At 41.0% G+C, this 24,691-nt stretch overlaps 1 protein-coding gene across 6 annotated transcripts in view; it reads left to right on the top strand.

Annotated features, from left to right (window-relative positions):
• RABGEF1 (RAB guanine nucleotide exchange factor 1) overlaps positions 1-15,306 on the top strand; it is a 46,122-nt gene extending 30,816 nt beyond the window's left edge. For all 6 annotated transcript variants that reach the window (XM_081940374.1, XM_081940373.1, XM_081940376.1 and 3 more), the window contains 5 exons: positions 1,037-1,118; positions 3,843-3,975; positions 6,472-6,563; positions 9,532-9,788; positions 12,515-15,306. In XM_081940374.1, the coding sequence (XP_081796500.1) occupies positions 1,037-1,118; positions 3,843-3,975; positions 6,472-6,563; positions 9,532-9,788; positions 12,515-12,913 (963 nt within the window). In that variant the 3' untranslated portion in view covers positions 12,914-15,306. The remainder of the gene's footprint in view (positions 1-1,036; positions 1,119-3,842; positions 3,976-6,471; positions 6,564-9,531; positions 9,789-12,514) is intronic.
• Positions 15,307-24,691: the final 9,385 nt, after the last annotated feature.

Consider the following 24,691-nt stretch of genomic DNA (forward strand, 5'->3'; position numbering starts at 1 on the left):
AGCACCATGAAGCGGTATATAAGTCTAAGCGCCATTTCTAGCAAAAAATACCCATAGGAATGAATGGACTCACTTAACGACTGTTACATTCGCTCTCTGACTGCTGCAGAAAATGTCATAAAATTGGGTTGATCCTGTGGGTGGCTTGACTTATAACCATCATGATTTACAATGAAAATTCTGGGCTCTGTTATGGTCATAAGTTAAATACTACCTGTAGTTTACTTTTTAGATAGGAGAGTCGTATTAGTTTTGTTTACAACACAGAAATGCAGAGAGCAAAGTTTTTTCTAATCTACTAATACGTATAGAGTCATCTTCCCTTCCCAAGAAATATGATAATATGTTTACTATATTTATGAAATGAGCAGGCTAATATGCAGTTCTTACGATCAATAGCTTAGAAATTGCCAACCTGGTGCTGCAGACTATGGTATTTTAAAATTTGGTAGGGTGGAGAGTGGGGGGGGAGACTTGTGCTATTTTCTTTAAATACATTTCACAATTCAAAGTTGTAAGTTGCCCAGATATGCTCAGTAGTGAGATGGGCAGCATATAAATTGGAAAGGGAGGGAGGGAGGGTTGCTGGAGGTTAGATTTTCTTGTGTTCCATTTTTAAGGAGAAATGCTTGTATGACCAAATCTTTTCTGACATTTCCCAGCACTGATTGCCCTTGACATGACCTCTCCTTCTTCCTGGATATTAATGTTTTTTATCCTCTCTGAGAAACTTCACATCTTCTCTAAGGGTCTTACTAAAGTTACTGGTTGACCTGAACATAAACAATATGATCTGGAAAAAGATATGCAGTCTCTAGTGTCTGCCTTATGCTGTCTGGTTCTGTGAAAAGTTCAGTGTGTTATTTGTAAGATTGGGACCTCCACTGACAGCTATAAGGCAGAAGGAAGAGCAACAGGTTCTACCACCTTGGATTTAATCTGGCCAATGAACAGAATAATAAGTACTTGGATTTTATGAGATCTCAAATTTGGGGCATTGCCCGTTCTCACACACATGATTGGTTTCTCTTTGTAGGAGTTGAGTGTTGAGGAACAATCTGAATATGCTCAGAGCCTCTATCAAAATGTGGCAGATAAGCTACAGACTCGCTGGAAAGGTATTGTTCTTACATATTTTCCCATTATATTTATGGAACTGGGAAGAGAGAAGAGTAATAACCGTTATGGATAGAATTTTAGATGTGCTTCTTCATGTCTCTGCTTGTAGTGGACTTGATGGGGTGGGGGGCCCTTTTGCCTCAATGATGATGCTGGGGGAACACATTTTGGTCCCTATTGTACAAAGAAGAAATCCTTCACCAACGCAGTATGGATGAAGGCTAGCCCAGAGGGATCAAAAGTCCTGAACCCAGCCTTTCCAGAATCCCCCAAGTTCAGAATTTAAATTGCATTTTTATAAAAAGGGGGTTGAACAGATAAAGATAGTCCTTGATTTATGACCACAATTGAGCCCAATATCCCCATGGCTAAGTAAGACAGTTGCTGAGCGGGTGTTGCCCCGTTTATAACCTTTCTTGCCACAGTTGTTAAATGACTCACTGCAGTTAAGTTAGTAACACGGCGGCTAAGGGAATCTGCACTCTTCTCCATTGATTTTGCTAGTCAGAAGTTCACAAGAGGAGATGATCACATGACACCAGGACACTGCAACTTCATAAATACATGCCAGCTGCCAAGTGACCACATTTTGGTCACCATGGGGATGCTGCAGTGGTGGTATAAAAAATGATCATAAGCCACTTTTTTCAGAGCCATTTGTTTGGTCCCTAAACAAATGGTGGTAAATCAGGGGTGTCCAAACTTGGGAACTTTAAGACTTGTGGACTTCAATTTCCAGAATTCCCCAGCCAGCCATGCTGGCTGGGGAATTCTGGGAATTGAAGTCCACAAGTCTTAAAGTTCTCAAGTTTGGACACCTCTGTGGTAAATCAAGGGCTCTCTGTATGTGGAAATCATACAAATGAACCTTCAGGTATACAAGCAGTCCTCAACTTACAACCATTCATTTAATGACCATTTGAAAAGTTACAGTGGCACTGAAAAAAGTGACTCATGGCCAGTTCTCACACTTAAGACCGTTGCAGCATCCAAAGAGTCACGTCATCGGACTTCAGGTGCTTGGCAACTGGCATATGTTTACAATGGTTACAGTCTCCAAGGACCTGGAAGTATCAAAGTCAATGGGGAAAGCCAGGTTCACTTAAAAACCGCATGATTCGCTTAACAATTGTAGTGATTCGTTTAACAACCAGGGCAAAAAATCATAAAATGGGGCACGGCTCACTTAACTGCTTTGTTTAGCAATGGATATTTTGGATTCAGTTGTGATCGTCTTTTTTTCTGGGTAAAGCAAAACTTTGTGAAAACAAACTCCTCTACTTTCCCTGGTGATGTTGCTAGGGAGCTTTTGGCTACAGACTGAAGAATGTTCTGTTAGGTTCTTCTTGGCATTTATTCTGCCTAGTTGCAAGGTTCCATTTAGCTGCTGGCTTATTTTGCACTATGCTCGCCTAATATTTATAGCAAAGCTTATCTATGAATGATGCAAAGAGGGCTTTGATTTTCAGTTTCCTTGGACTCAGAGGGATGACTGGCTCAAGTCACCTTCCATGCCTAAAGATGCATTGGAACCTGGGTTTCCCTGCTTCTACTCCAGCACCTTAACTACTACATCATACCCACTCTCAAATGATGTGTTACTATAGGTGATGTTTTAATAAAAGGAGGGTAAAAATGGCAGATTCTATCTAACTTCAAACACTTGCTCTGATGATATGAGGAAGAAGCTGGATGTGTTAGAACTCTCTTAATAAGCACTTAGTTCTCCATATTAGAGTACTCTGAAATTTGATATACCATATTATTCAGTGTATAAGATGCACCCCCCCCCCCCTCAAATTGAGTGGAAATGTTTGTGTCTCTTATAGGGTGAATGTTGCCAAAGCCCAGTCCACCTGCTGGCTCCCACCCTTTGGCCTCTGCCTCCCAGCAATTTGCCTCCTTACAGCAAACAGCCTGGTCAGCTTCAGCACAGCCTGATTTAGCACGAGCCACTGATTGGCGGTTGGATCGGCCTCCCAGAATACCGCCTATGAGCTGTTCCAGGATGCAGGGATCGCTGCCGCCATCTATCACCACCTCTACACGCCCTTTTTCGGCCTCCGTGCGTCCCATTTTGGCCCGTTCCAGGCGGTGGGGATAGTGGCAGTGGCGGCGATCCCTGCTGCCTGGAATGGGTCAAAAACGACACGCAGAGGCAAAAAAGTGGCACGCGGAGGCCGAAGATGGGGCACGTGGAGGCGGTGATAGGTGATGGTGGCGATCCCTGCAGCCTAGAACTGCTGATAGGTGGTATTCTGGGAGGCCAATCCAACCACCAATCAGCTTCTCGTGCAAAATCAGGCTGGGCTGAAGCTGACCAGGCTGTTTGCTGCAAGGAGGCAACTTGCTGGGAGGCAGAGGCAGATTTTTTTTTCATGTTTTCTTCCCCAAAAGCTAGGTGCATCTTATAGTCTTATAGTCTTATAGTCTGAAAAATACCCTAGTTTTCTTATGCAAAATTTTAGTGCTCCCCCACTCTCCCACTCATGTTCCTAGCTCTTCTTTTAGACTTTGTTTTGTGTGTGTGTGTGTGTGTATGTGTATGTATGTATACAGACACACAATTTTCTGTTTTAATGCATGTCTTTTATATCTTATAACTTCTCATATTTTTTTAAGCCCTAATATAGCTTTTATGCTTTTTAATTGATGTATATTCAGTTACGGTCATATAGTCTGTGATGATTATAAAAATGTGTTCATCTCTGTATTTTTTTCAGTGCCTCCAGAAAAAGTGGAAAAAGTGATGGATCAAGTGGAGAAATACATAATGACCCGCTTGTATAAATACGTTTTCTGCCCGGAAACCACGGAGGATGAGAAGAAAGATCTGGCTGTCCAGAGAAGAATTAGGTTTGACTTTAGGACTAGTTTCTCTCTTTTAGACGCAGGATCCATTGCTATTTGTTACCTACTTGTACCTGGATGATTCGGGCTGTAGCAGCTCTTCTCTTACCCTTCTCAGGTTTCTCTTTGAGGTGGCTGAACTTTTAAAAGCTGCATTATTGCCAACAGGGAATTATTACTCTTACTGTTTATAGGCCATCTAATCTATGGTATGTAATGTTTCACTTCATTGTCTCCTTTTGAGAAAGGCCATGCCAATCCTTAATTATTTTATCAGAATAGCCCATATTAAATTTATGGTCAAAATAAAGAGAGAAAAAACTTTTACAGTAATATTAGTAGTTTGAGCTTTTGTGCAATAAAGTTAAATACATACATCATACAAACAGCAGCAAAAAAACTGCATGTGTTTGTATCCTTGTGAAGGATTTAAAGGTCCAATGTAATTTAGATTTCTCAAAGGGAGCAGTGAGACCAATTGAACTTTATACTGATCTCTTTTCTCTAAAAGAGCAATATGTGAAGAACCTTGGGGGATTACTCAATTTGAAATACGTTGTCTTGAAAGCTCTACTTAAAATGTTTTGCGTTGCTTTCTTTTGTCACAGTCTTTAAAAAAATATTTAAAAAGTTAGTGTTTCACGACTGCCTACGTAGACAAATATCAACTAATAAACGTATTTCCCTGAGAATATTTAAAAGTCAAATCATCCTGACATTTTTCTTCAATAATTTCAAAAACATTGTAGAGCTTGGGGTATTAATTTCTAGAGAGAAAACATAGATGCATTGCAGTCTAAAATGCCATCTTTCAGTCTATATTATAGTTATTGATGAAATGCTTTATGTTTCAAAATATACTTTTGAGAGGAAAACAGAAGAATAGTACAGATCATATATTCAGTATCTTGATTTGTCGAATGTCATCTTTTTCAATTTCTGACCTAGTTGCCTGCTATGCCCAATAGATTGGCCCCAAACCGACCAAGTGCCTAGGACCGTGATGGCGAACCTATGGCATGTGTGCCACAAGTGCCACGCAAAGCCATATTTGGTAGCAGGCCAGCTGTCAGTTCCACTGCGCATGCGCGTGTCAGCCAACTGGTTTTTGGTCTTTCCGGAGGGCCATGGGAGGCTCTTTTCGCCCTCCCCGGGCTTCAGGAAAGGCTCCAAAGCCTGGGGGGTTATCCGCGCATGCACGGTGGTGGTGGTTTCTGCACACATGCACAGGTGGGTGGAGAGGATTGAGTGGGCATGCGCACGAGCGCGATAGCACGCACACAATTTTGGCACGGCTTAAGAAAAAGGTTCGCCATCACTGGACTAGGATCTATCTGCAGTCATTCAATCTGTAAAGCATAGAGCAAAAACAAGATCTGACGAGGAGCTAATTTTATGCCATGTTACACATTAAGAAAAATAATATATGTAATTAGGTTTTCTATTCATAAGACCTTTTTGTCTATGAGGATGTATCATTGGAGACGATAAGCGAGCTCCCTGATACAAAGTTACATGTGAATAGATGAATGGCAGCGCATTGAGAAAAGGTTTACACAAATGTTAACATTTATAATGTTATTTATAAAGGCCAATAATGTTGGGACTGAAGTGGTTTTTTCCCCCCTAACTACAGTTAGCCAGGGCTTATCACCACAATTGGGACGAGGATTTCCATTGCTAAGCCAGGTGGCTATTAATTGAATTGTGCCCAATTTTATATCCTCCTTTGCCAAGGTTGTTAGATGAATCACTGCAGTTGTTAAGTGAATCATGTAGGTCAGGGGTGTCCAAACTTGGCAACTTTAAGACTTGTGGACTTCAACTCCCAGAATTTCCCCAGCCAGCTGGCTGGGGAATTCTGGGAGTTGAAGTCCACAAGTCTTAAAGTTGCCAAGTTTGGACACCCCTGATGTAGGTTGATAAACTAATCCGGTAATCAGATAAGCTTCCTCCATTGGCCAGTCTCAAGTCACTTTTTTCAGTGCCGTTGTAACTTTGTACGGTCGCTAAATAAATGGTTGTAAATTGAGGACTACCTCTCTTTTCTGAATCAGATAGATGTACAGTAGGACAGAATGCTCATTTTCCAGTTTTGGCAGTCAAAATGTACAAAATCAGATAGTTTCTTTTTATTTTCCAGTTATAATGTATAGATGACTTAAAGCAAGTCTGCTATGATCTTTCAAAATGACTGGTTTTAGATGCATCCAGAAATATTTAAAATCATGCCTAACTATGGATTTCCCATGATGTTAATATTGGTCTCTAAAAATTCTGCATGATCTGAGCCAGGTGGTTTCGGATGTATGCAATAAGAAATTAAATAAAGAAATAAAAACAGATTATTTGTGACTAAATATTTGCTCTCTGCTTTTGTTTCCCAGAATGCAAGTTTTGGGGGCAGAGAGTTTTGCTATTTTAGTCTTGACATGTTAAACTATTTTAAAGGTTTAATAGTGGGTTCCCCCCTCTCCCTCTTGCTTTCAAATCAACCTGCAGAGCTTTGCACTGGGTTACTCCACAAATGCTTTGTGTTCCTGTCAATGAAGAAATCCCTGAAGTCTCAGATGTAGTTGTGAAAGCTATCACAGGTATGTAAAGGGCTGATGGGTTGGAGAGGGGATATTTATTGATCCTAGATGTTTTCACCACAGTAAAAATCATTAGGTCAATCCCAGGATCAAACTTGTCTCAAATAAGAAGGCTAATAAGAAGAATGTAAGTTTAACTCATGGTGCCTACATTCCTTTTTTTTGTAAAAATCTTTTCTGGGAGTGATTTCATGATGATGATGATGATGATGATGATGATGATGATGACGACAACAACAGCAGCAGCTAATCCTAAAGAATTCAAAGAAAAGACGAACCAAGCTGTTCATGCCTTGGATAGACTATAAGAAAGCGCTTGATTCAGTTACCGACAGCTGGATCAAGAAATGCCTGAAAATCTTTGGCATCAGCAGCAACATACAAAAATTCATGGAAACTTCAATGAACCTCTGGAAAACGAAGCTTATGGCTAATGGAGAAGAACTGGGTGAAGTTGAAATTAAATGAGGCATTTTCCAGGGTGATTCCCTTTCACCCCTACTTTTTATACCCTCAATGCTACCACTGACAACCATTTTGAAGAAGGTGAACTGTGGATACGAACTTGCAAAGAAAGGACTGAAAATTTCACACTTGGTGTACATGGATGAGTTGAAGCTGTTTGGTAAAACAAAGGCTGAACTGAATTTATTAATTGAAAGCACAAAAGGCCCTAGAAGATGATGGAATACAACTTGAGAATGAAGAAATGATAAAGGCAGTAAAACCAGAACAAGGCTACAAGTACTTGGGGATTTTAGAGCCCTATGACTTAATGCATAATAAAGTCAAGGAATTAACCTCAGCCAAGTACATTCGACGAATTCGCAAGATATTAAAGTCCAAACTGAGTAGAGGAAGTATCATAAAAGCCATAAATACCTGGGCTATACCTGTAATTCGATACTCTGCAGGAATAATTGACTGGACCCAGATGGAGTTGGACAATTAGACAGAAAAACAAGGAAGCTTATGACAACGAATCATACTTTGCACCCTAAAAGTGATGTTGACCGATTGTATCTACCAAGAGCAGAGAGTGGTCGAAGGCTCCTACAATTAAAGCAGACTGTGGAAGAAGATAGACACAGCTTGAATGATTACATCCAGAAAAGTGAAGAACCAATGATTAAGGAAGTAAATAAAGGAGGCCTTTTGAAGACAACTAAGTTAAAAGCTGAATATAAGAAAGAAGTAATTGAGAAGCGAGCTGAAAATTGGAAAAGCAAAGCTATGCATGGCCAATACTTGAAAAGTATTGAAGGCAAAGCTGACCAAAAACTAACTTGGAACTGGTTAAGATCAGGAGTACTGAAAAAAGAAACAGAAGGCTTTATTTTGGCAGCTCAAGAACAAGCCTTAGCCACAAACTGCATGAAGGCAAACATTCAACATGTTACCACCAACAGCAAATGTCGCCTCTGTAATGAGAAAGATGAGACAGTTGACCACTTGATCAACGGGTGCAGCAAAATTTCACAAACTGACTACCTACAACGCCATGACCGTGTTGCTAAGATTATTCACTGGAAATTGTGCCAAAAGTTTGGATTTGAGTACAGCAAAAACCACTGGGACCATCATGTTGAGAAGGTTTTAGAGAATGAAAAAGTCAAGATCTTGTGGGACTTCAGAATCCAGACTGACAGGCACTTGGCCTACAACATACCTGACATAACAATAATTGAAAAGAAAAAAGTATTTGTTCATTGACATTGCAATACCTGGTATTGCACGAATTGAAGATAAACAGCAAAAAAATAATAATCACAAAATACCGGGACTTGCAAATTGAGGTTGAGTGACTGTGAAAAAAGAAATCATGTGTTGTCCCAATTGTAATTGGAGCCCTTGCAGCAATACCTAAAGGGCTACCTCGCTATTTGAAAATTCTAAATTTACCTGAATTGAACATTCTGACTCTACAAAAAAACCACCCTACTTGGAACAATGTATATCCTCCGACGTTACCTTAACAGTTCCTAGGTCCTTGGTTAGGACCTTGGTTAGGACTTGAGCTACCAACCAGCCCCCAAAGGCTGTGAATCTCACCAAACATAATAATAATAATAATAATAATAATAATAATAATAATAATAATAATAATAATAATAATAATAATAATGTGTGTGTGTGTGTTGTGTTTGTGCTGATATTTGGGCATACCAGGGGTTGTAACACAAATACATTATATAAAATACATTGTATTTTATATATATATGCCTGATATGAAAGGCTGAATACAATAACTGAGGGTTCACCAATCAAAGCTATTATAAATAACCTGATTGATTGTAACTGTACCTTTTAGCTGTCAATCATCTGAACCCCCTGCAGAGTCTTATATATGCTATAAAAACAGTTTTAGGGCAGACACATATATATATATTTAAGGACAAATGATAATATTCCAGCCAGCAGCATTTTCAAGGCATTCCGTTTCCTCGTAAGAGAAAAGCCTCTTTGAAGAATAGCACTGGTACTTGCCATTCTTTTAAGTAGCTGACTATTTAAAATTGCCTAAATCGTTTTGGGGTAATTTGACTTATCAGTGGATTGGTTAATATTAAAACTTGCATTCTTCTTCTTGTACGGTAGGGCTGCTAACTGATAAGTCTTCCCCCCCCTCCCCCCGCTCCTCCTTTCCAAGCATTTTCTCACAAGGGCAGGATTCCCCCCACCCCCGATCAGCTGCATGTTGATCCATTGGCTGCTACAATAATTGACCAATCAGCATTTCACCCAAACTTAATGTTGTGGGCTGAAAGAGAATCATCTAGCCAACTTTCATGCCTAAGGGGAGACTAGAACTCACAGTCTCCTGATTTCTAGCCTTTAAAAGAAAGATCCTGTGCAAGATTTAATAAACACTTTTAAGCATGGAGGGTGGGTGGGACAACTAAAGTGGAAAGAGCCCTGCCAATGAATGCAGCCCCCTTTGATTCTTGGGATTGCTTTCCTCTTGCAGACATCATTGAAATGGACTCGAAGCGTGTCCCCCGGGACAAGTTGGCCTGCATCACTAGCTGCAGCAAGCACATCTTTAATGCCATCCGGACCACAAAGGCTGAGCCAGCTTCAGCTGATGACTTTTTACCCACTCTCATCTACATTGTCCTGAAGGGCAACCCACCCCGCCTGCAGTCCAACATTCAGTACATTACTCGGTTCTGCAATCCCAGCAGGCTGATGACCGGGGAGGATGGCTATTACTTTACGAACCTGGTAAGTAGATCTGTGATTGTGACTTTCTTTTTAGGGGAATTTGAAGAACTATATATTGCCACATGCCAAAACTATTTCTCTTGTTTTCTCTTAATGGAAGATAAGCTGAACCTATCACGATCATCATCATTATTTATTTAAATATATTGGCCGCCCAACAATTTATTGGCTCATCTGGTTCGGTGTCCTTATTTCTGCCCTTCAATGTTACATCAACAAGCTTGTGTTTGGCATGTTTTCTGGATCTTGAACGTACAGTCTTGAGGCACTATGGAGAAGCTATAGGATGCACATATATCAAGGAAATCTAACATCCTGTGTTCATGCAGATAATGAATATATTGAATATATTGAAAAATACCAACCTTCTAGCTCTTGCTGTTGAAATACCAGAAACAAAATCTACATGTATTTTAAAGGAAAATAAAAGAGGTCTGCAATAATAACTATTCCAATATTCTTGCCGTGTTTGCCAAATAGGAATGGGAAGCCAAGTATGACTGAATTGTTGCACAGAACTAAAATTAAAACTAGGAAAACTTTGATTGGGTTTGTACAATGAGCTACAGTGGAGTTGGGTACTTAGCTATTCATTGTGTGATGGGAACCCAGCCAAGATATTAACATGTTTTAACCAGGTCATCATATTAACCCAAACATAGTTTCTTTGTACAGAAAGTTTTGTGTGTTGTTAATCCAGACCTAGCTTCAGCATGAAGTTTGGTATATATTTGAGGAAGTGAAGGTATGGAAGCTTTAAAAAACTAACGGTGCATTTTCTGTATTTATTTGTGTGATTTATCTACTACTTCAACTGTCATGGACTCTGGGTAGTTTATGATATTGCTCCGTAGCTGATGATGGTCTAGGCGAGGCAAACTCATTACTCAAAGTTCATTTCTTTCAGTAATGCAACTTAAAAGGTGAAACTAATATATGAGATAGACTCATTACATGCAAAGCAAGATAGTTCAAGCCGTGATTTGTCATAATTGTGATGATTATGGCTTACAGCTCATAAAAACTCCAACTCCACCATCTCAGAAAATTAGAATATTACATGCAATCAATAAAACAAGGATTGTACATAGAACACTATCGGACCTCTGAAAAGTATAAGCATGTATATATGTACTCGGTACTTGGTTTGGGCCCCTTTTGCACAATTACTGCCTCAATGCGGCGTGGCATGGAAGCTATCAGCCTGTGGCACTGCTGAGGTGTTATGGAAGACCAGGAAGCTTCAATAGCAGCCTTCAGCTCTTCTGCATTGTTCAGTCTCATGTCTCTCATCTTTCTCTTGGCAATGCCCCATAGATTCTCTATGGGGTTCAGGTCAGGCACGTTTGCTGGCCAATCAAGCACAGTAATCCTACAGTCATTGAATCAGGTTTTGGTGCTTTTGGCAGTGTGGGCAGGTGCCAAGTCCTGCTGGAAAATGAAGTCAGCATCCCCATACAGCTCGCCTGTGGAAGGAAGCATGAAGTGCTCCAAAATCTCCTGGTAGACAGCTGCGTTGACCCTGGACTTAATGAAGCACAGTGGACCAACATGAGCTGATAACATGGCTCCCCAAATCAATACAGACTGTGGAAACTTCACACTGGACTTTAAGCATCTTGCAGTGTGTGCCTCTCCGTTCCTCCTCCATATTCTGGGTCCTTGGTTTTCAAATGAGATGCAAAAGTTGCTCTCATCAGAAAAGAGGACTTTGGACCACTGAGCAACAGACCAGGTCTGTTTTTCTTTAGCCCAGGTAAGACGCTTCTGACGTTGTTTGTTGTTCAGGAGCAGCTTGACAAGAGGAATACGACATTTGAAGCCCATGTCCAGGATCCGTCTGTGTGTGGTGGCTCTTGATGCACTGACTCCAGCCTCAGTCCATTCCTTGTGAAAGTCCCCAACACTTTTGAATGACAATCCTCTCCAGGCTGTAGTCATCCCTGCTGCTTGTGCACCTTTTTCTTCCACACTTTTCCCTTCCACATAACTTTCTATTAATGTGCTTTGATACAGCACTTTGGGAACATCCAACTTCTTTTGCAATTACCTTTTGAGGCTTTCCCTCCTTATGGAGGGTGTCAATGATGGTTTTCTGCACAACTGTCAGGTCAGCAGTCTTTCCCATGATTGTGATTCCTACTGAACCAGACAGAGAGACCATTTAAAGGCTCAGGAACCCTTTGCAGGAATTATGGCTTAATTAGCTGATTAGAGTGGGACACTTTGAGTCTAGAATATTGCCCCTTTTCACAATATTCTAATTTTCTGAGATTGTGGATTTGGGGTTTTCATGAGCTGTAAGCCATAATCATCACAATTATGACAAATCACGGCTTGAACTATCTTGCTTTGCATGTAATGAGTCTATCTCATATATTAGTTTCACCTTTTAAGTTGCATTACTGAAATAAAGGAAATTTTGCACGATATTCTATTTTTTCGAGTTTCACCTGTATACTTCAGAAAGGGAATGCATTGGCAAATTTCTAACGAAGACTGTAGGCCTCCTGATCAACAAATGGAGCAATTTTTGATCATCTTACTTTATTTTTTATTACTGGTATTATTGTTATTAAGAAGTAATTTAAACTATCTTCCACAAAAGGTTTCATTATCAAGGTTTACAACCTATTTTAAGAGCCACATCAAATAGTTTGTGTATGAATAGAGCTGATGTGTTAACTCTATGCAACCTGAAAGAATCGATGCTCTTGCTTTTGCAGTGTTGCGCTGTTGCCTTCATAGAGAAGCTGGATGCTCAGTCCTTAAACCTGAGCCAGGAAGACTTTGACCGCTATATGTCCGGGCAGACCTCTCCAAAGAAGCAAGAACCTGAGAACTGGCCAGCCAACGTCTGTGTGGGGATGCGCCAAATGTACAAGAACCTTGGCCTCCTCTCACAACTGAACGAGAGGCAGGAGAGGATTGTCAGTGAGGCCAAAAAGCTCGAGAGGGACCTTATTGATTGGACTGATGGGATCACCAAGGAAGTCCAGGAGATTGTGGAGAAGTACCCTTTGGAGATTAAAGCCCCAAACCCAGCCTTAGCGGCCATTGACTCCGAAAATGTTGAAAATGACAAACTGCCCCCTCCACTGCAACCTCAGGTTTACGCTGGATGAGAATGGCTTCGGGACTCCTTTCTTCTGGTTTTTTCTGCTTGGCAGATGGGCTAAGGGAGGGGGGGAAATGAAACGTTTAAAATTGGCGCATTTTAAAGGTACTTTTTGTTGGTGGATGTGTTCCATGATATTTATTTTAATCAGAGTTGGTTACTATGAGGGCTGAGTTTTTATGTGTTCCTGAAATGAATTTACCTTTCCTTTTTACAGAAATTCAGTATGATTTTTAAGGAATGCTTTGGGGATTGTTTTCTTCGAAGTATGCACACATTTTAAAATCAGCTGGTGGTTGGTTGTGCTATCTTCACTCCCTTAAACAGAGTTGCTTATCACACTTTGCCAAGAATGCTGTGTTTGAGAAAGAAGTGTAAAGGGTTCTTAATCTTTGTTTTCAGAAACGGATGTGTTGTAAAGTAAATATTTAAGTTTGTAAATAGGTTTAAATGTTGGGCAATGTCTTAATAGCATGACATTTAGCAAAGAATGGACACTGGGTTTTTAAAATTCCTTCACTCTTGTTTTAGGTTTGTAGTTTTGATCTAGAATAGGATACACCAAGGAAACACTACATTGTAGTAAATAACATATTTGGACACAGTTCTAACATGACTAAAGTCATTTCCTAATATTTATAATTTCTTATCTGAATTTTCAGCCTGGAATAGCGTCTGGTCTCTAGCAATTGCACCTTTAGACCTTTATGAAGAACAGAGCAGAATTGGATGGTAGCTGTGTGTGTGTGTGAAGTGCTGGAGCCAGTTTGAATTGCTGTAAAGATCACACGATACGACAAGTTTCTGGCTGTAAAAGTGCTTTAGTGGTTTTTAAAAAATCATTTGCTTCATAGTACTTGTGCATAGCCTTCCAAGAAATGATTAGTATGGCATGAGACTGTCTTGTGCTGGAAAAAAATATATCAAAGAATGTAGAAAAGAAAGTGTATGATTGCTTTCCTGAATCACATTTTTAAATTCATCCATGGAATTATAAATGGTCAGAAAACAGAAATATGGACAATCCTAAAGGCAGTAAGCTGGCTTATGCAATTTTGTGGACTACATACATTTTTATATGAATTTGAACAAAGTAGGAATCTATATTATTATATAGATTGTCTTGATTGCTATGATGGCTGGTATAGCTGTCTCCTTCAAGGGGGGACCCATTGCTTTCCCAATTCTTTCAGTGCTGTCCTGAAAATGAAGCCCATTGGTGAAATCTCCAGAGTCCCTCTCTCCTTTCTGTAACTCATCAGCATATCACTGTGAATGGCTGCCTTTTCTTCCCTTCCAACCTTTTCAGTATTCTTAGTAGTGTGATAATCCAGCCAGTCAGTCACTCAAAATCTTCTCTCTTTGGTCAAAAATCTAGCATGGCTGTGTGGAGGCAAGAATTTGCCAAAAGGGATGAACTAGTTAGCCTTCCCCAGCATGTTAGACTATAGTAGTTTTTTTCCTGAGCAAGATGCACAGGTTGAGATGATAGAACTGTAGTCCAGGAGATAGAGGGGGGGGGGGGGCACCAGGTTAGGAAATGCTGAATTTGTCTATGGGTGATGCTTTTTTAACTTTTAACTTTACAAATTAAGGTAAAGATCCACTTTAACTTGGCAGATCTGGGATTCTTTGGAAGGCCAGGTTGAGTTGTGTGAAACTAAATTAAGCATTTTCCTGAAGGATACAGTTTAGATGTAGTCCCATTCCCCGTCCCCCAGTTGCTAAAGTCATCTTAAATGTCTGGGACTTGTGTGTGCATTCAGCATCTTGGATATCCTGATTATCACTAAGTCTCAAACAGACTTCATAATTCAAGGGAAAGGGAGGGGAAAAAAAACCCTCTTTGCAATGTTACCTGTTTTTAATATTAGGACACTTTTAAAATATCAACACTCTTTCTTAAGCTCGGCTCAACTCTTTGAGTCTTATTTGTACTTCTGGTAAACATGGGATTCCAAAGTGTTCCATTCCATATGTCTTTTTGGGCAACCGATGAAAAAGCCATCTTCATCACATTTTAGCTGTATTTATCTGTTTTTGCAATAAGGTCAGACCAAGACTGTGACCTGTTTTGTGTATACCTGCTTTACAAAGCATATCAGCTTTCAGTTTGCAACTCAGCTAATGTCTGAGTTTCTTAAAAGGTTAAATATTTATGTTCTTTTCCCTTCCTCAATTAAATTTGTGGAAGTGAAGTAAACAAGCTGTTCCTTGGGTTGCAGAAAGTCCACGTTGATCAGATTTTTCAATTTTCAGAGCTTTGTTTCTTGGCCTCGTTGTTTTGACACTCCAGGTGCTAATTCAGATTTTCCAGGTATATATTTCACTCCAAAAAAGCATCATTATAGCTACTGCTGTTAAATTGCTGTCAACAGAAATAAACCGTGTACAACATGACTCATTATTGGTCAACAGAAATCTTGATTTACAATTTTTTATGTTTCATTGATGCTTCAGGTTTCGCCACAAATCTTTTAAAGCCTGAAAAGCTTGCAACTGCTAATAGTATCAAATTATCTTTAATTATATCTTATCACTCTTGGGGGCAAAAAAGGGACCTCACTTTCAATTATAAAATTGAGTGTTAGTTTTTTCCCCCCTGTAATCTAATAGGAAAGAACCAAGGTCACTGCTTCCCTTCCTGAACAGTGTGAGGTTGACTTTTCTACACCATTTCATTATATGTTTAAAAGTGATACATTATTTTATAGAATCTGGCATGTCATACAAGGCCCACAAGGCTTTAGGTTCAGAGAAAATTAGTCTCCTTTTGGGGATTTCCTTAGAGGCTTGTAGCTGGGAGACTCAAAGAACCACCATTGGTACAGGTAGTCCTCAGTTTAGAACCATTTATTTATTGACTGTTTGAAGTTATAACACATTGGGGGGAAAAAAGTGTTGAGCAATCTTCACACTTATAACTTTCATAGTCATGTGATCGAAATTTGGACCCCTGGCAACTGACATGTATTTATGACAATTGCAGTGTCCCAAGGTCAGGCAATCCACATTTGTGACTTTCTATTTCTACAAACAAAGTCAATGGGGGAAGCTGGATTTGCTTAATGACTGTGTTTCATTAACAACTGCAGTGACTTGCTTAACAACGGTGCTAGGAAAGGTTGTAAAATCAGCCACCTTGCTTATCAGTGGAAATTCTGGTCCCAACTGTGGTGGTATGTTGAGGTCATAACATATTCTAAAGCGGTGTTTTTAAAGGGGTGGTGGCTGGGAATTCTTGGCGTTGAAGTTCACATATCTTAAAAGCAATGTTCCCTCTAATTTTTTTTCAGTGTGAGCAGAAAAGTATAGTGTTTGAGCGGCACATTTTTATGCCTGAGCACCTGAATTTTTTTCACAAATGTCACCTAAGACAACAACGAAATCAGTATTATTTGAAACTCAAAGTTATGTTTCTTCAAGGTACTGGCTTAATTAAAAGTGTTATATAATGTCAGTATCACTTAACAACGCTCCTGCTTAGCAACCAAAATGTTTGCTCAGGAACTCTGGCATTTGAAGCACGCAAGTCTTAAAGCTGTCAAGTTACAAGATCCTTGCATCCCTAACCCTTTAGGAAAAAAAAACCCAAGGGGTCTTCAAACTTGACAGCATTAAGACTTGTGGACTTCAACTCCCAGAATTCCTCCTCCAGTCATGTGGGCTCAGGAACTCTGGCATTGAAGTGTGCAAGTCTTAAAGCTGTCAAGTTGCAAGACCCTTTGCACCCCTAACCCTTTAGGGAAAAAAAACCCCCAGGGGTCTTCAAACCTGACAGCTTGAAGACTTGTGGACTTCAACTCCCAGAATTCCTCCTCCAGTCATGTTGCGGCGATGTCATCTGCGTGGATCCATCTTCGGCTTTTTTCACAGGGGGCAGGGCTGCTGCTGAAGATGCCGACGAGCCCCTGCCGCCACCAGAATAACAGCTGCCTCCTCCTCCTCCTCCAACAGCACCACTACATTTGGAGTGAAGCCGCCCAAGCTCCCGCTGGCGCCCCCCTCCACTCGGAGCACCGCATTACCCCTGCTGCCTTCGCCGCCGCCATGCTTTTGAGAAGCCATGAGGCCTTTTTCCCCTGCTCCTGCCCCCCCCGCCGCCTTCCTACTGGCTCCCGCGGCCTCATGGCTCCTCAAAAGCACAGCAGAGGAGGAGGGGGCAGGGTAACGCGGGGCCCAGCTCAGGTGCTCCGAACGGAGGGGGAGGCGCCGCTGCCATGGACGGGGGCGCCAGCGGGAGCTTTGGCGGCTTCACCTCTGCCGCAGCGTCAGGTGCTGTTAGAGGAGGAGGAGGCGGCAGCAGATATTCCGGTAGCGGCAGGGGCTTTACTTTAGCTGCAGCGCCGGGCGCAAGCAGCTAGGATTGGCCACCCACAAAGGACCTCCTCCCCGGGCTTGCTTTCCTGGCGTCAGTCGCCCCGCGCTCACCAAAACAAGTCCGGGGAGGTCCTTTGCGGCCGGCCAGTTCTAGCCGTCTGCAAAGGACCTGCCTAGCCTCCGGCGCCTGTGACAGCAGAAAGCACTGCGCGGCAGTTGGAAACTGCTGCGTGGTGTTTTCTTGCCACCTGCGCGGGCGCGCAGCCGCGCACCTTGGAACAGTGCTTAAAAGTTGCCAAGATTAAAAAATGCAGTTCTAGACTTCTGGGGAAACTGCACAAAGGGCCCTCTTATTTCACACCTGCCCAAATAGTTGCACTTGGTAGCAGGCAAAATGCTGGCAGACTGATATGGATGGAAGTGGTATAAGATGTTCAAAAAGGTTTTAAAAAGTGGGGTTGTAACCTGCAAAATTGACACGTGGCTCTTCAGTTCCTTTGGTGCATTCTGGTTTCCTTTGAAAGCCAGTTAACTTATTAGCAATGTACTGGTATATAATTGTCACAATCCCCAAAAGCACTGAGGAACAAAATGATATTTGTGTACTGTATGTGCCACAAGGGCATTGTTAAATATCAGGGGTTATAAGTATATTCAATATCCTCAACTGTTAATTTTAAGTAAACAAATATGTGTTTTATCCTCTGCTTTGAAGTTGCTTGTGTCACTCAAAGCCACAGACAATTTCTCCGTAAGGATTGTGTGCCACCTGCTTCTGGTGTTACAAAAAGTGGTTTAAATAGGGCTTAGAAATATGCCTACAACCAGCATCCCATAGTATCTCACAGACAGACAATTTAATTTGCAATTACATTTCTGGGGAGGGGGGGGTAAATGCAGCTGGATGTTAAAAACAACAATGAACCCCTAAGAATGCAAGAAACATCACTTCCCATTAGTGGAAAGTTAGCTTTTGACGCCTCCTTCTAAAATGTTGAGATTTGTAGTAAATTGGCTTTCCCTCGGCAGCCTGACTCCCCTCCCTTCTCTCTAGTCCTTGAGACAGAAAAGTGACTAGGTGAGAATCAACCAGCTAGTTTTTATTCCTCCGTGGCACACTAAGAAAGCAGCATTTCTTCTTTAGGTAAAGGTAAAGGTTCCCCTTGTGCTAGTCATTCCCGACTCTAGGGGGCAGTACTTATCTCCGTTTCAAAGCCAAAGAGCCAGTGCTGTCCGAAGACGTCTCCATGGTCATGTGGCTGGCATGACTTAATGCCGAAGGCACATGGAACGCTGTTACCTTCCCATCAAAGGTGGTTCCTATTTTTCTACTTGCATTTTTACATGCTTTCGAACAGCTAGGTTGGCAGAAGCTGGGACAAGTAACGGGAGCTCACTCGGTTACGTGGCACTAGGGATTCGAACCGCCAACCTTTCTGATTGACAAGCTCAGCATCTTAGCCCCTGAGCCACCGCGTCCCTATTTCCCCTTTAGGGAAACCAATAAGGAAGCAAAACCAAGTATCTGAGCTTGGTGGGGGGAGGAACCTCTCCCTTCACAGGCAGCAGTCACAAGCAGCTTAGTTTGTCTTGTGCTCTGTTTTTTTTCTCTTGCAAGAAAATGGCCTGGCTCCACGTTTCTGTTTAAAGTTCATGTCTTGCTCTTCCTGACATTGCTCTCAGCCGTGAGTGGCTTCCACTATCCTTGCTTTCCACCTAATCCAGGAAGAAGATATGTGTGGCTGAATCATAGCCAGGGCAGGGAGTGGGCTGTGGTGGTGAAATATGATTTATTAGGCTCCCAGACATTTCATGGAGATACATTCAAGAGTTCAGGGATCATTTGCAGTTTAAAAAATGTTCATGGAACACATAGCTTGTGAGGAATCTCTGGTAACCTACACAAGCTTAATTACTGTTGCTTAAATATTACACATACACCTACTTATACTCACTGTTGAATGATGGCAGTACAGCAGGGGTGTCCAAACTTTTTGTGAGGAGGGCCAGATTTGGTGAGGTGAAAATGTGTGGGGCCGATCATACAGCCTGACATTCTTTGAACCCTTAACATTAAATGCGAATTAACTACCGTATTTTTCGGAGTATAAGACGCACCAAGATTTTGAAGAGGCAAATTAAAAAAAAAGTTTTTGCACTCTCCCACGAAAATGGGCCTATTTTTTAAAAGGCATGAATAGCCTTTAAGAGGCTTCTAGAGTGCTCCTGGGGGCTGGGGGGGGGCAAAGTTGAGCAAAAAACGGCCCGTTTTTTGCTCATTTATGCCCTCCACAGCCCCCAGGAGCACTCTGAAAACCTCCTAAAGGCTATGCACAGCCATTTTGGTGAAGGGGGCAGAGTTTTGGGAGGCAAAAAATGCTGTATTCAGTGTATAAGATGCACCCAGATTTTTAGCCTCTTTTTTGAGGGGAAAAAGATGCATCTTTATACTCTGAAAATTACGGTATTTTATGAAAGACTAAACAAATAACTCCAGTGGGGAGAAGAGGCTGCGGGCCGCTTGAAATTTGAAAAAGGGCCACATTTGGCCCCCGGGCCGCACTTTGGACATGCCTGCAGTACAGGGACTAGAGAAGATCAGAGTGCTTTGTAGATAATTGCATGCATGAATTGGGAGTCTTTATCAAAGGTGGTTCTTTTACTCCTTGCCCGCAACCTCTGTCACACTTTCCTTTCCACATCAACTTTTCGCTCACCTGTTAAATTGCCCAGTCTAACTTTACTCACTGTACTGGAAATTAACTCTTAACTTTATTTTCTCTGGTTGTCCTTTGGTCCTGGTTTGAGCTTGGTGGATTGTTTCCTTGTGACCTCTTTTCTCTGGTAGTTGTTGTCCAGACCTGGTCTAATAGTTTCCTTGTTTTTCATCCTTCTCTGCAGAGATGCATTTTATGTCAGGTTCAAATCCTGTTCATCTGTCTCTCCCAATATTTTATTTCTTGTAACAACCAGAGGTTCTGGTAAATCAGCAATTGTGCACAGGGGAATGTGCACCTTAGCTTATTGTGATTTGTGAAGCTAGCTGCCTTGTTTGGTTAGTTTGGAGTCAGTGTAAATGTGATCCTCATTTAGCGACCACAATTGGGACCAGAGGCTTGGTCATGAGGTGAAAGGTTTGCTAAGTGAAACACAATTTTACAATCGTCAGCTTTCCTTTGCTTTACAAAACTGCAGAGAGTTACTTTTTCATCGCTATTGTAACTGCAAATGGTTGCTGTACAAGGCAGTCACCAAACAAGGACTACCTGTTATGTGCGAAACCATAAAACAGGTCACTTCAGTGGTACCTGTTTTGTGGTTTTCAGCAAAAACATAAAAACAGGTTACTACCTGGCTGTGCGTTATCTGTGAATACAACCAGTTCTGTTAAACTGGCTGGATGACTTTGAATCAGTCACTCACTTCGCAACGTTGTTGTTATGGGGAAAAGAGAAGGAAGAAGGAGTATTCTGTATCTTCGCCATCTTGAGTGATTTGTAAAAATAATAAAGCTGGACAAAAAAATCTAAAAAGAAAAAAGGGCAGCCCACCATTGACTTTGTCACGACCCAGACAGAATTCTGGAAAGCCCAAGTTTAATGAAATGATGGTAGCGTTCCTTCAGCTGGCTTTTATTCAGCTCTCTCTCCCCTTTTGAATATAAAATATTCATGGCAGTTAAATATTCACGAACTGTTTGGAATGAGGATTTTAAATGTACTAGTTGATGAGGGCGGCTTTTGATAACAAAGATTTTGGTTTATTTGTTAACCAGCAGGTTTCCTGTACTGTACTGTTCAGATTAAAGTCAAATATGGCTAAGACACTGAGCTTGTTGATCAGAAAGGTCGGCCGTTCGGCAGTTCGAATCCCTAATGCAGCATAATGGAGTGAGCTCCCGTTACTTGTCCCAGCTTCTGCCAACCTAGCAGTTCGAAAGCACCTAAAAAATGCAAGTAGTAAAATAGGAGCCACTTTGGTGGGAAGGTAACAGTGTTCCGTGCACCTTTGGTGTTTACTGATGCCGGCCACATGACCAGGGAAATATCTTCTGACACCGCTGGCTCTTCGGCTTTGAAACAGAGATGAGCAGCGCCCCCTGGAGTGGGGAACAACTAGCACATATGTGCAAAGGGAACTTTTATGTTTTCTTAAAAGGAGAACTAGTTACTTATATAATATTTGTTTGCTTTATCGCAGAAGTGAACAACCTTTCTGAGGAGTGGTTGGGTGGGGAACTAGAGGGAAATCTTGGAGCTGGACTGGGAAATGAAAAATAATCCCGAAAGATAGTCCTCAATTAGCAACTATCTCATATAGTGTCCATTCATAGTTGCCCAAAAAGTAATTTTATGACCAATCCTTACATTTGTGACCTTCACGGCCTGTAAAGCAAATGAAAGCTGAAAGAAGAATATAAGCAAAGTTGTTTCAATTTGTGACTGCTAGCACTTTGCTTAATGTCCGTATTTTTGTCACTAAGCAAGAGCTACTTGTAATAAGAAACCAATAGATGGCTGATGGATTTGTGCCCTAAGCCATAAGAATATAGTCTTGTACTATATTCAAATTATATTCAAACTATATTCAAATATCTCATTAACTTGGTTTTTAACTTTTTTATATATATTCTAAAAGGACTCAAAAACCTATGAAGAACAGTTGCAGGAACTGGGTATGTCTAGAAGGACTAGGGGACACATGATAGCAGTGTTCTGATATCTCAGGGGCTGCCACAAAGAACAGGGAGTCAAATTATTCTCCAAAGCACCTGAGGGTAGAACAAGAAGCAATGGGTGGAAACTAATCAAGGAGAGAAGTAACTTAGAACTAAGGAGAAATTTCCTGACAGTTAGAACAATTAATCAGTGGAACAGAAGTTGTCTCCAGAAGTTGTGAATGCCCCAACACTGGAAGTCTTTAAGAAGATGTTGGATTTTGTCTGAAGTGTAGGGTTTCCTGCCTAAGCAGGGGGACTAGAAGACCTCCAAGGTCCCTTCCAACTCTGTTATTCTATTCTATTTACTCAGACTTTTCTTGTTTCAATATGAAATATAAGGTGAGGGGTGCTTAGTGCTCTGAGCTTGGTTGTTTTCCTGCAGACGTTTCATTACCCAAACTAGGTAATATCACAAGTGCCCTGGGTAATGAAACATTTGCAAAAAAAACCAACCAAGCTCAAAGAGCACCAAGGACCCCTCATTTCAACCCTGAGCTACAAATATTCTCCTTTATTGAAAAATAAGGTGCCCATTGCTGATAATTTGAGTAGCTGAAATCTGCAAACTACTGGGAATACAGATGTGATGCATTTAAAAATAAATTGGAACTTGGGTTAAGCAAGTAACATGGCCGAGTTTGCTACTTAAAACTAAATTATTACAGCTGGGGAAAACTCAAGTAGTCTGAGAAGCTCCAAAAAGACATCTGTCTTCAAACTAGGTCAATGGGCAGCCAAATTTAGCAACGAAGTTCAGGATACGAGTATAAAGCAATGGCCATTGGGGGGAAAACAGCTAACTATTACCAAAACCATCCATTCCATCTTCAAGCAGCAGTGAAAAATGGAAGGAAAAAAGGTTATTTGGAGAAGAGCAGGCAATAAATATTACTTTCACCCTAAAGAAAGATGTCCCTGAATTTAGGAAGAGTCGCCACCTCCAAAAAAGATTGGATAGAAAATGTTAAGTAATTAAGCTCCCCGTTGGGAGAGCGAGTATGCAGAGAAGCGTAATGAGAGTGATATGGAATAACACGCACAAACCAGCATACAGAGACACTGAATAGTATAAAAATATAGTAGCTTACTATGTAGAAATATAGAGGTATTCAGAGTCCAGTTAACAGTCCAAGTCATACACGGTTCAGTAATTCAGTTATCAATATAGTCAGTCTAGCACACAAAATATAGCTAACAGTAGCAAACCACAATACCTCAGTATACACCAACCAGCTTCTAACAAAACAGAGAGATCTAACAACCATTCTGGCTGCCTCTTATGGCTGCTTGAGGTAACAAGCCAATTACATATGTTAAGCATTTAAAGTAACAGTAAAGTAATCATAGCTTATATACATTGCCAAACCAAGCCTAGGGTTACATCCCTAACAGAAACCTTTTCATAAACTTTGTAGCTTGGGTATCTTGCTGATTGAAGAAAATGTGCAAGAGTGGCTCAAAAAGATATTTCTAGGTAGAACTGATCAATCTGACTGCACTTCTAAATCGATGGCCCTTTGTTTGAGATCAGCTAGGACACGTTCATAACCCATCAGAGTGAGGGCTGCCCAGGTAACGCCATTAAGATTGCAATTCAGTAAGTGTTGCCTAGCATCAGGAAGACTAAAAGCTGTCAATCATAATTAAAAGGAGCTAAGCCAAGGGGGGTGGGGGAAGAGAGCCTAAGCCAATAGAAGAAAATCTAAATTGAAGCAGAGGTTTTGGTTTTAAAAAGGCCAGCTTCACAACAAAACACCACGTTCAGAATGCAGTGAGGTATTTGAAGAATAAATCTCTGAAATTTGGATTTAGAATAGAATAGAATAACAGAGTTGGAAGAGGCCTTGGAGGTCTTCTAGTCTAACCCCCTGCTTAGGCAGGAAACCCTACACCACTTCAGACAAATGGTTATCCAACATCTTCTTAAAAACGTCCAGTGTTAGACCATTCACAACTTCTGGAGGCAAGTTGTTCTATTGATTAATTGTTCTAACTATCAGGAAATTTCTCCTTAGTTCTAGGTTGCTTCTCTCCTTGATTAGTTTCCACCCATTGCTTCTTGTCCTACCCTCAGGTACTTTGGAGAATAGTTTGACTCCCTCTTCTTTGTGGCAGCCCCTGAGATCATGTCTCCCCAGTCCTTCTTTTCATCAAACTAGACATATCCAGTTCCTGCAACCGTTCTTCATATGTTTTAGCCTCCAGTCCTCTAATCATCTTTGTTACTCTTCTCTGCACTCTTTCTAGAGTCTCTACATCTTTTTTTACATCTAACATCTTTCTTACATTTAAGACAAGATGTAGGAAGTCTTCCTTAGAGACAAATATTCCATTTACTGTATATAGGTCTGTGTATTTGCTGGCTGTGTTTGTCATATTGGTATTAGTTTTCAATCCCATTGCAAAAAAGGATCCTGTAGGGAAACTTTACATTTATGGGGGCAGTGGTGGTTTGTAAGATGCCATTGTTTATTCTTTATTGCAGAAAAAAAGAAATAAGGTAACATGATGTTTTACTTGCATGGCGAAATTGGATAGAGATGGTTTTTTATTCTCCATTTCTTGCTGAACAAGAATAGCCTTAATTTCCAGGATATGCAGACAAAAGTAATTACACCCAGGGACAGTCATTGAAATTCCTTTGCCCCCAAATGTGATAGTCGGTGGCTAAGGAGGTTTTAAAAACAGGTCCACCCAACGTATAGTTCAATATTTGAATTTATCAAGTGGCGTGTTTGTTTTCAT

The sequence above is a fragment of the Natrix helvetica genome (assembly GCF_964273705.1).
Source record: "Natrix helvetica genome assembly, chromosome: 2".
Classification (NCBI taxonomy): domain Eukaryota; kingdom Metazoa; phylum Chordata; class Lepidosauria; order Squamata; family Natricidae; genus Natrix; species Natrix helvetica.